This window comes from Manduca sexta, chromosome 18 (assembly GCF_014839805.1).
Source record: "Manduca sexta isolate Smith_Timp_Sample1 chromosome 18, JHU_Msex_v1.0, whole genome shotgun sequence".
NCBI classification, from domain to species: Eukaryota; Metazoa; Arthropoda; class Insecta; order Lepidoptera; family Sphingidae; genus Manduca; species Manduca sexta.
The window spans coordinates 14,704,315-14,716,256 of NC_051132.1; the positions used below are offsets into that span (position 1 = coordinate 14,704,315).

The 11,942-nt window shown below is 37.1% G+C and overlaps 1 protein-coding gene across 2 annotated transcripts; it reads right to left on the minus strand.

The window, feature by feature from the left end:
* Positions 1-299: 299 nt before the first annotated feature.
* On the minus strand, positions 300-11,918 carry LOC115440282 (KAT8 regulatory NSL complex subunit 2). 2 transcript variants are annotated; one of them, XM_030164517.2, is made up of 12 exons: positions 11,834-11,917; positions 11,250-11,327; positions 10,511-10,689; positions 8,822-9,030; positions 7,927-8,040; positions 7,435-7,535; positions 6,908-7,082; positions 6,241-6,404; positions 5,738-5,883; positions 5,043-5,180; positions 4,454-4,585; positions 300-3,038 (listed from the first exon to the last, which is right to left on the minus strand). In XM_030164517.2, the coding sequence occupies exons 2-12, from the start codon at positions 11,311-11,313 to the stop codon at positions 2,910-2,912; spliced, it is 1,551 nt and encodes a 516-aa protein (XP_030020377.2). In that variant the 5' UTR covers positions 11,314-11,327; positions 11,834-11,917; the 3' UTR covers positions 300-2,909. The 2 variants fall into 2 exon arrangements, with proteins under 2 accessions (XP_030020377.2, XP_030020378.2); XM_030164518.2 differs by lacking the exon at positions 11,250-11,327 and having other exon boundaries at positions 11,834-11,918.
* Positions 11,919-11,942: the final 24 nt, after the last annotated feature.

Here is an 11,942-nt window from a genome sequence, read left to right on the forward strand (position 1 = left end):
TATTCACATAGAGGGAAATTTTCTGGATAATAATTAGCCTGTGTATGAATCGACGGCATGGTCTCCCTGAGTGCCAAATTTCATCCAAATCCGTTCAGCTATTACTGCATTTACTTCTAACAAACATACAAATATTTTCACGAAGTAAGAAGTAAGTATAAAGTAAAAAGAATAAGTAAGATTAGTAAGAAAGACTGACTTATGCAGTAAGTCTTTATGTTTAAATAGTCTAAAGAATTTAATAGGTATTTGTAAAGATAAGTTAAGATTCATATATTGGGGTAATGAATTAAAAAAGGTTTTACAAAGAAAACATTTATTCCACTTTTAATCTTTATTTAATTGAGATACAATTTCTATTTTTGTACAGATGCTTCTATGTGAGGTAGGCTTACAAAGCAGTAGAGGAACATGAAATTTTAATAGATATCAATTGCTTATGAGGAATACAATTATTGACGTCTGACAAACAATTTTATAGATTTTAACTTGGTGATATTCTTTTCATATAATCAATACTTGTGACGGAGTAATGCAGTTTCAGTTATCATATTGTATTAGGCACTACAATAACACTACCCAATAGTTATTATACTTAATCTAGCCATCTAAGTTTTGTAAATTTAAATGGATGCAGATCTAAATATAGGGCATTAAAGTTCATAGGAATATATGATAAGTTAATTTACTTTGGCCCGTGTTAATAGATCCTACTCAACTCCGCTCTGAAGTGCGATATCGCCTGAGACGTCAAAATAATGATAACATTTAAGATAGTCACTACTTGAACCCAGATTAACGTGAGCTAAATGATATCTTAGGTCACAGAATGCAGACTTTGATAGCAGAATTTCGTTTACTCAACAGCGCCGTGTCAGTTATAAACAAGCTCCTAAGTAACAGCTTAAGTTGGGTTTATTAAATAGTTCAATACATTTACTGTCTACTTGCAATTTTACTCAAAGTGATTTATTAATAAGGCCTTAAGACAGCTAATGGTGAGACATTGAGAGAACATGAATTATAGTCAACAAATTTTACAGAAAACAATATTTTCCTTTATACATTTCCAATCTTACTTATAAAAACTTTGCAAAACTATGCTTGGTTAAAAAACAATTTTATTCAATAAGCTGTAAGGCAAAACCGCCATATTGCCTCTTAATTAGGTTCAAACTAGAAACTGGTGATGTTTTTGACAGCTATTTAAGCAACTCTTAACCACCTCTTAAACACTAAATCAAGTTTATAAGTAAGACTGTGCAAGTGCTAATACATAAAGCTTACATAGTAGGTCACTGCTTATTGACTTTTAATATCTGTTATTACTACTTGATATTGGCAAAATCACTGAAAAATTATGGGCAAAATATAAAAAGAAAGCTTATTTATTTATACCTGATACTATTTGAATTAATGCTAAGAGAGAATCTATTTATCATAGGTGGGTTTTGCAACTATTTTAATCTGAGAAAAGTACAGTTAATTTAGCCGCAATAATTAAGTTATTGATAAGTAGTTTGATTTTTATGCATATACCAAAAAATACTGATATTATAATTATGTAGTCAAATCTTAATGTAACCATTATAGCAGATTATAGTATGAGCGCCCATTAAAAACATTCCGAGTTAAATAATTCAACAATCAAATAATGAGAACTTTTAGTACATATTATATTTTTATGAGACATCAATTTTGTGTTTAATTTTTTTTATAACATTTTCCGTATTTTTTTAAATAAACAATCATCCATGCAGCGACACTTTGAAAACAGGTACTAAGTCATTGCTTATACAACAAGTAAGTTACAAATACTTTGTGAACTAAATCAGTAATTTGCGAAAATAGGTTGTATGACTCAGCATACATAATTAAAATATTACTTCAGCAATGTTGGTTTATAAACTATGAAAAATACACTTCCTGAGTTTACTATAAATGATAATATTCTATTGTAATTTGTACACTTAATATTAAATTATTAAATTCATATACTTATAGTCTTGTTAATAAAGCTTTTCAACAATTACCAAGCATGCACTAATCTTTGGTATTTACAATCACTTAACTCTTATAAAATGATTATATACTGTTGTAAAAATACTTGCCGATTGAACATAAATTGATAACTGCTCAAATTACGATAATATATTCGAGGAATGCCAATTAAACATAAATTTTACTTCAATTACTATAATCGGGAATCAGGTAATATAGACATTTCCTTATTAGCGTGGATGTAAGTGTGAGAGCTGTGTATACATTAGTTACTTATACGTACATCTATACCTACCCCTTTGTGGATAACATTGATTGAGGGCTTCACTATTTAGTACAGATAATATTAGCCTAGAAAAGTTTTAAACTCCTTATATATTAATCACTGTTAATTTTGCCTTTTTTGTATTTGTCACACTTTTATACATTACATTCTAAATTTATAAAAGCACTATATTCTCACTTCACAATACTGTATCACATCAGTTGTACAGTATATTGGATATCCAAGAGCCGGACGTCATTAGGCGTACGCAGTGACACCCGTCAGCACATCAGATCTATACACAGCTTGCCGCGTCACTAACACTTCACACCGTCAGTTATAGAACATTCTGCTTAATATTTTGTTAGAGTGGACGTCATTACACGTTGACGACCGTCAGCCTACAGCGCCTCCGCGTACCTTGGGCACAAAAGGTGCGTGTGTGTTGTCTGTCAGCACATCAGATCTGTACACAGATTGCCGTTACCACTTTACAAACACTTCACTTCAGTTGAAGAGGATTTACCATGGCCGAACGTCTCTACACGTCATACGCATTCGTGTACATCATTCTATAGATTGCCACATCCACTTCACATTAGTTATAGAACATGCTGCTCAGCGTGTCCGAGATGGACGGACGTCATTGAACGGGCACTGGCTCATTGACGTCAGTCATCACGTCAGACTTGTCGTCGACCGACTCCCCTGCGTCAGTGTGCGATGCCTCCGAAGACGTGTGTGAGTCTGAATCACTGTCCGACTCGTCCTTCTGTAATAGATAATGCTGTTATATCTTAAATATTCTTAGTAGACATATTAATTGTTATGCTATTGCTGAGTAATGGGTGTTAAAATAACATTTAAATAGATTTTGAATGCCAGATGTGTAGTAATTGAAATGGACTTATGCTTGTGTTTTGTAACAGTGTGGCTTAATAACACACATGCTTTATGAAGCATTAAAGTAAAACAAGGGACTCACACTCGTACCCTGGCACTCTCTCCTGTGTTATGGGAGGCATGGAACAACACATCACAAACATTCACACAACACTAAAATGGAGGCATGTTTTGTTTTAAGGTGTCTTATAGTTATTCTGGAGAAACTTCTCATTGTTGGCAATACCGAAGGCAAACTTTTTCAAGGTTGAGCACCAACCCAATGGATAGACCAGATTAAAGACTCTGCCACCAAGTTCCACAAGTTAGTTGAAGATCTGATGAACAGAAACCGGTGGAGACATATAATCCGCTCTAAATGCGGTACATCCAATGATGACCACAATCCTCAGTCATGAACGACGAACTACATGGAGAGATGGTTATTCTACCCTGTCTGAGAACCCAATAATAGTTGCACACCAGTAATACCCTACATTCGCTCCTGTGGAATCTAGTACTATACTTAACATAATGCAGAGCTGATTGTTTTTTGGGTTGTCATTTAATTAAATTCAACTTTGTTCATTGGTATTATCAAATTGTAAATTGGATTTTGTTTCATGTTAGTACCATTCCTAACAGTCAGAATTAATAATAAATACATTTATGACTATTTTCAAATCAGACATCAATTTACAGTTAGCTGTTGATGCCTGAATGGTCGTTTTTTAAGCAGAACCCTACTTGACAGTAAACTTTACACATAGATTTAAAAAAATGGTTACAATATTTATTAGTGAATATCTCTAGGCTTTAGATAGAGATAAAAAATTAACCTTGGTCTTTTAGAATGTGGACTGTCTCTCACACATTTGCACAATTTGTTTTTTTTTATTGACATGGCCTACGTTTGTTAGGTTGACAAGGGTTGGCTTATACAAATACACCGGACTTTCGGGTGAGCGCTGTAGGCGCTCGCAACCTATAAAAATTAAGTGACCATGCTGAGGGCAACCCATTAACGGCTTACAAACCTCGGCACAGAAAGGCCACTGGAAAAGGAAGAGACATCAATGATAAGGGATGAGCATACTAGACAATCTATCCATTGCCGTATTCGTGGGCACGCGGGTAGTTACTATGGGAAGGATCGGGTGGACGGGGAACGCGGCGAGGACGGAACTGCGGTCTTGTGCAGTGTTGTAGGAGTTTCAAGAACTTGTTCTTATGGACAATTTATTAACTTGCCGATTTTTTTATAGCTTGATGTTTAACTACAGTTTATTGTAATGGTGAGAGTACCTTAAGCGTGAACACGGTGTACAGCGGCGGGTCGGTGTGGTAGCGACAGCGCGAGGACGGCAGCGGCGTCTTGGCGACAGTCTCGCGACACGACGACACGCCGCGGTTGTCGCCGCAACACGTGAACAACACCTGTAGAGGAAGAAAGTGTTTTTAGATTATTTTCACGGGTTTTGGATAATAGTTTTTTATTAACTAATGTTTTTCATTGTAGAATATTAAATCGGATATTATCCGATTTGTCAGTTAATTTTCAATTGACAAAGTTGCATATATTGACAATACTTTTTACTATAAATTTTAAAATATGTAATGTGCGGATTTGTGAATTTATCGTTCGCTTTAAAGGTTAAGGAAAACATCGTGAGGAAACCTTTACATCTGAGAAGTTCTCTATAGGAATTTCGAAGATGTGTGAAGTCTACCAATCCGCACTAGGCCAGCGTGGTGGACTAAGGCCTATTCCCTCTCATTAGTAGAGGAGGCCCGTGCTCAGCAGTGGGTAAGTATATAATACAGGGCTGGTATTATTATTATTATTAATGTGCGGATATATCCGAATGTCGGATATGAATGTAAGTGCGTGTACCTGGTGGCGGTCGTGCAGCACGTGCCGCAGACAGTGCTTGGCGGCGGGCAGCGCGCGCGCGGCGCAGCGCACGCCGCCCTCCGCGAACACGCAGCGCGCGCACGCCGGCACCGCGCCCGCGCCTGCACCCGCGCTCACCTGCCAACACAAATACACATCTCAATACTCTTTAGCGTTTACCACTTTAATCTTACGCTTGTATTTATAAACGGTATTTATCTAAGGACGGAGCATTGCTGTGATAACAAGTCTGTTTCTCAGCTTTGTTTATTTGACAGCCAACTAGATTCAAGTTGTAACTCAATATTAGCCAATCACAAGGGCCCTATGTCTACGCACTGCGAAGGCTGCCATGCAGTCAGCACTGAGAAACAGACTTGTTATCACAGCAATGCTCCGTCCTTAGATAAATAACGTCTATAAATAAGAGGGTTAGTTTATATGTATATTGTTTTATATATTATTATGTAAACGAAAAAACTGACTAATCAACTCGCAACCCAGACAGTTGAGTCTAAAAGCATACAATTTTACACAGCAATTTGATATACAACACAGGAATCAGGCTTTTCTTTTAAATTATTTCAAAGGGTTATTTAGGAAAGCAGTTCACCGAGTCACAAGTCAAAAATATTTATAATAAATCTATGAAAATATCCAGTCTAACTTTGATCTGATTACAGGTATATTCTCACCTTGGCCCTCTTATGCTGCAGTTTCCTACTAAGCACGGCATCAACCCCGTGCTTTTTGTGGTACGACGCGTACGCCTTCAACTTCCTCAGCTGTCTTCTCTCGCGTACGGTCAACGGACCGCTGCGGGCTTGCGTGTTTATACTGCCTGGAATGAATCATGTATTTTCATCATTATAAAGTCAACATAGTGTCCAGGGACCAGCATTATTATATCGGATATTCTATTAAAGTCAAAAATAATCATAATTGCTTAGATTAATTATTCATGAATTAATTTACCAAGGGAATTTGGGTCAAATCAATTAGTCAAACACTGCAATATTTAACTCAATATAAATGATGGTGAATCATGGCTCATGAATCATGAAACAGTCTCAGAGTGACGAGTGCAGTGTAGTGCCACGCAGTACTTGGTGCTTCAAACTTCTATACAGTGTTGCTACTGTTTACCATCAAGCTAGCGACATGCTCGTCTCATACAAGTGCAATAAAAACAACTTACAATACTGTTCCTTCTCCGCCTTCAATGACTTGATGTACTGCGCCCTGGCAGTCTGCAACAACATCTTTAGCCGTCCCATCTGGTTCACGTACGCGGACCTCAGCATGATGAGGGTGTTTTTGGCTTCACTCACTGCCTCCTCCGCTGTGTAAACGCCGGCTCGCCTGGAAAGTAGAAAGTTAAGTTTTCATTCATATCACATACATAGCAGTGGCGAAGTTTTTATTCCTATAGACTTCCCTTTATGTGAAATTTATGTAGAATCTTATTATCACTAGAACGATTTACACAGCATTTATACATATTAGTAGCTATATATTGTGTCGTGATTCTTCTCGGAAAATTTCACCTTTCACAACTGATATATAGTTTTGCTATAATTTATTTGGAGTTCATATTGTGTATGACTAAATCATAAAGCAAAACAAGCTTAAAGAAAAGTAGGTACTCTACATGCATTTCTGGCTAAGCCTATGGATAAAGTACTATAAAAGCATGTATAATTGATTGATAGATAGAAGTCGTGAGTGTATGTAAACTGTGGATAATGTTGTACAATTATCTCTTAATATAATTTATTGTACAATTGTTTTTTATCCCAAGTAAATAAAAAAAAAAAAATGTATGAACAAAGCTGAACAAGTCAGTGACAGCGACAGCTACTGACCAGAGCGGCTGGTCCTCCGCGGGCGCGTCCTCGGTGTCGGAGAGCAGGTCGTGTGTCGCGCGACACGTGCCGCCGGGCCCGAGCGTCACGCTGTCCGCGTCGCTGTCGCTGCCGCTGCACCACTCCAGGATCGACGCCGAGTACGCAGAGTTCACTGCCGGCGCTTCGATTTGTTCTGGAACAGATGGATTCTGATATGTTTTTAATGTCTTACTAATATAGTTTAGCCTTTTTTCATGCGGTTAGTAGGAAGCTGTTTGCCTTGGTGACGTATGCGCGGGTTCGAATCCCGGGTCGGGCAGTGATATTTGGGTTTTTCTGCTCAGTATCAGTCCGGAGACTGTGGATGGAGAAATGTCGGTGCCATGGTTACGCCTCTGCTTACCCTTTCAGGGATAAATGCGTGCTGTGTTTATTTCAATTGTATTAGGAAACTGTGTGATAACATTCTATTAAAACCTCCCATACAACTGGAACTAAACCCGTGTGCAAGGAAAGAAATTAGAAAAATAATAATAAATACTTACTGAATGGTTCTAGCGCAGCGGGAGATGTCTGCTCTTGGTCTGAGGGATCGCTCACCACTGATACTGATGAGGCACACGAGGTCGTGCGGGGACGCTCCGTCCTGTAAAATAAATAAAATTTTAAAATATATATCCTAAATAGTGTTGTGTATAAACATAATATGACAGAATCGAAAAAGCAAATAACATATATTTATTGGGTTGTTCTCGCGGCTCTGCGTGCGTTGTGGTATACACGTCGTTCATAACCCCCACTAGACCGCTCCCAAAGCACTTATGCGCTCAATTTTCACACCGAATGCACGGTCTTACATAGGATATTTGTCGCCGTCTACACTCGTGTACTATTCTCAAGGTATCCCGATGTAAGCTCCATCTTTACACACACACTATCACTTAAATTTATAACATAAGTAAATATAGTTTCGACTCACTGTAGCTTTAAAACACCTACAATCATTTCGATTTATAAACGTAGTAAGTCCCACTCACTTGACATAATGCGTGAGTTGGTTGAGCAGCGTCTCCGTGGTGATGACGGGTCGTGGCGGCGCCGCCTGTCGCTGTCGCGCCAACATGGCCGCGCTCGCGTGCTCGAAACATAACCTGCGATTCAATATTTCATTAATTCTCCACTGAACTGTATGCGTGTGGAGAAAAATAACACTCGTGTCCAGTATTTAAGCCATTTACTCGCAAACTAAAACTGAGCACATCTTATAATTAGTGGAGCAGTAGAATATGAATCTACCCGCATTGTTAGAATAAGAAAATTGCCAACCTATATTACATCCACCTTGTCCAATAACAAAACACATGTGCATTTTTGAACAGAGTGGTAAGAGCGTGGAACAACCTCCCACAGGATCTGGTTGCAGCTCAATGTGGAACAGTTTAAGAATAAACTTGACAAATATTTTGCTCGGAAGTGAAACCGCAATGAATAATTACAGGATACAGGCATATAACAAATAATATTTTTTTAAGAAGGCGTACAGACTCTAAACAAAATAAATATATAATACTGAACTTTTTTTTTTTGTTCCTGCATCGCTACGGTTTGTTGTTAACTAAAAACTTAGTATTTTTCTAATAGACACACTGTTAAAGCCACCACTTTCGTGCTGCTTGCTTTGATAGGGGTAGGATATATTTTATATCCGCCCGAATAGCGACCACTGTACACACAACACAAGGTGTCAAAATCCGCCTTAGTGGCCCACGTAATTGTGTCGCGCTTCGGGATCAGCCTGTGTATATCTAACAGACCGGCATAATTGTGTCGACTGTCGACGGTTAATCATCTCTCGTCAGTCGCAATCTATTTAACCCACGCCACGTCCGTCAGGTGGAGTCACTTACCATGCTAGTGTATCAAAAAACTCACCCGGGATCCCTAGGGTCAGTGCTCTCGGCCGGTGCAGGCAGCGTGCACCTCTCACCGTTAGGGAAGGTGTGCGTGCACTGCCGGTAGGGCGCGGTGGAGTCCTTCAGGATGTGCCGGTAGCAGTACTGGCGGCCGGACAGCACCGGCAGGCTGCACTCGTGGCCTTTGAATGCGCACGCGCGCGAGCGAGACATTATTTCTTCTTGCAACTGGAATTTCATGTTAAGGTTATAGCTTAAGGTCCATTTTTCATAAATTTCGTCATATTAAATTTTAAAGGCCGAAATATCCATGCATATTAATTATTTTTACGTTTTTCTTTCAACTGCGAGAACTAATCACTAACTAGACGTGAATTTAAATTCTTTACTTGTCAATACTTGTTTAGTTACCCAGATTAAAGGTGAAACAAAATGTATGAAAATGGACCTTAAGACATACAAAATTACCCCCTTATTCATAGACGTTTTTTATCTAACGACCGAGTAAGGCTGTGATAACAAGTATGTTTCTCAGTGCTGACGGCATGGCAGTCTTCGCAGTGCGTAGACGTAGGGCCGTTGTGATTGGCTAATATTGAAATACAACAATAATAACCAATCACAACGGTCTATTTCTCAGTGCCGTTGGGCACTGAGAAACAGGCTTGTTATCACAGCTTTACTCCGTCCTTAGATAAAAAACGTTTATGAATAAGGGGGTTAGATGAGATGTTATGTTTAGGGTTGCCATCTGTATTTTATAATAAAGTATTGTACGTTATTTCAGGTAATTGCACTCTATACTTTATGAGAACAATAAAGTACGCGAAAATACTTTATTTACTACGATATGATTCCTCTAGGATTGTTCGTAAGAATTTTTGCGTAAAACAGCGGTAAATAATGGTACAAAAATATCAGCAAGCATTTAATAAGCCTGATATGTTAAATTTATTTGTTAAAAGTTCCCAAATTTAATAAATGTTTATGAGCAAGATAACAAAGAATTAATTTGTACTTTATTTTGATACCATGTACTTTTTTTATACCTTCAATTTACCTGTATACCTGATGTGCTTTAATTGCCCAAACTATATTTTCGATCCGAGAGAACGATGATTGTCCTCGGGTTTTACAGATAGTTTTTGCAAACAAAAATAGTCTTTGTGACAAAAAAAGTCGGCAAGTTTTACACTAGCCCCAATCCATGAATTTGCCACGAGCCTTTATGGGTGTAGTTACGCCAATGTTTGTTTGTATTTAAATCGTCGCCATACCGTTCATCAAATCAAGACATAGTAGTATTAGTAATTAGTATAATATATAGTATTTTGTGAATGGGGCATAATACAATTGACCTACAGATGGCGCGCGTGTCATCCACGATTATCGCCGAAATAACCTAATCGATTACAATGAAATTTTGTATTTTGGTTGGTTCCAGAATGCAGGATAATAATAGTTTTGGACCCGATTGGTGGCGCTGTTGTCGAAATCTAAAAATTTAAACATAGTCGAGCTAGTAACTAGTAAGTAACAACACATAATGCATATTATTAATGCCTAAATAGTGAAATGTATGCTAAAATATTATTTCCCGCCATTTCACATAAGTTTATTATCTCCTCTGAAGATTTGTATAAATTATGCAAATAAATTATTAACATTCGAATTTCAAATGGTAACATTCAAGCGCGAACCGACTCACCTGTGCTCTCAACTTGTCCTCTTCCTGTTTTTTCAACATTTCCGGATCCGGCGGGCGGATTGACTTGACGTTGGTGATTCGAAGTCCGGTGGACAGCCGACCGCCGCGGCTAAGCATCCTCACCTTGGGCAAGTGGATCACTTTGCGAGGTGTCTCCGACATGGCGGCGTCTGATTTAACTGGAGAAACAAAATGGCTGAATGAGTATGTTCAGGATGTATGAATGATATTTTTATTCATTTAGAATTAAAAAATATACATTTTATTATTATGTAAGTATATATTTTAGGTAAATGAAAATATTTTAAGTCTGTTGATACTAGAGATTGCATAGTAGAATAGATAATAGTATTACCTTTAAAAGGTTGGCAACCTTAATTAAGTACAGGGCTTTATGCATTGAAGGTGATGGATTAAAAAATAAATAATAAATGCATAGGTACAATCAGAATTTAAAATTGTAAACTTCGCAAACAATATGTTAAAAAGTCAGATAATGTTTAATTTGAATACGAATGCAAAACAACAATAACAAAAACATCACAATTTAGTAAAGAAAAGTATTTAAAAATAAGTTTTAATTCTCATACAATAGAGTTGAAAATCGTGTAACAGTCATGTATGGATAAATACTTCCGTACAAATACATATAATGTATTTGTTAAGTATTTTAGACTAATTTTTTTGTTGTATTGATGATTTTTGAATGAGTTAGTTAAAACCAGGTTATTGAACTTACGTTCAGAAATCCTAATATTGTGAGCGTTCAATTTGTAAACATTTTCGTTTCCAAAGCAATACATAGTTTCGATGACACCTAAAGAATAAACCGAAATTACAATTAAAAACACTACATACAACACACAATAATTAAATATCTGGTATCCACTGCGGTATTACGCAACTTGAACTCAATCTAATCTTAATTTCTTTTTTTTATCCTAGCGATATTTCCACGTCGCGCGAAATTTCACATTGCACAGTATAGTCAACAGCAGTTCTTAATAAAATATTAAACTATTTTCAGCTAATACTTTACAAAAAACAAGAACACCAAAATATTAATAAAAATCATTAACTAATTATGGTGTAATTGCCATGTACTTAAGTTACGAACTAACGTTTTTCGATGAAATAAAAAGTAAAGTATATTGTAAACAGTGGTGGGTCGGCCATTTTCACGGTGCGACAGAGAATTTAGGTCTGTAATTTCAATCTCAATTTTTTGCATTACAAAGTGAAAAAATCGCTGTAAAAATAGTCACAAATGATAGACCTAAGTTTATACTAAAACAATACACATAGTGATAAAGTGAAACGTACCTGTGCTTGTTGCAGATCATCAATCTGTCACCGGAGACCTCACTACGTTAACCACCAAGTTTTATAATGGCGTCCGCTTGAGAATACCTATCAGCATTTAGTTTTGTGT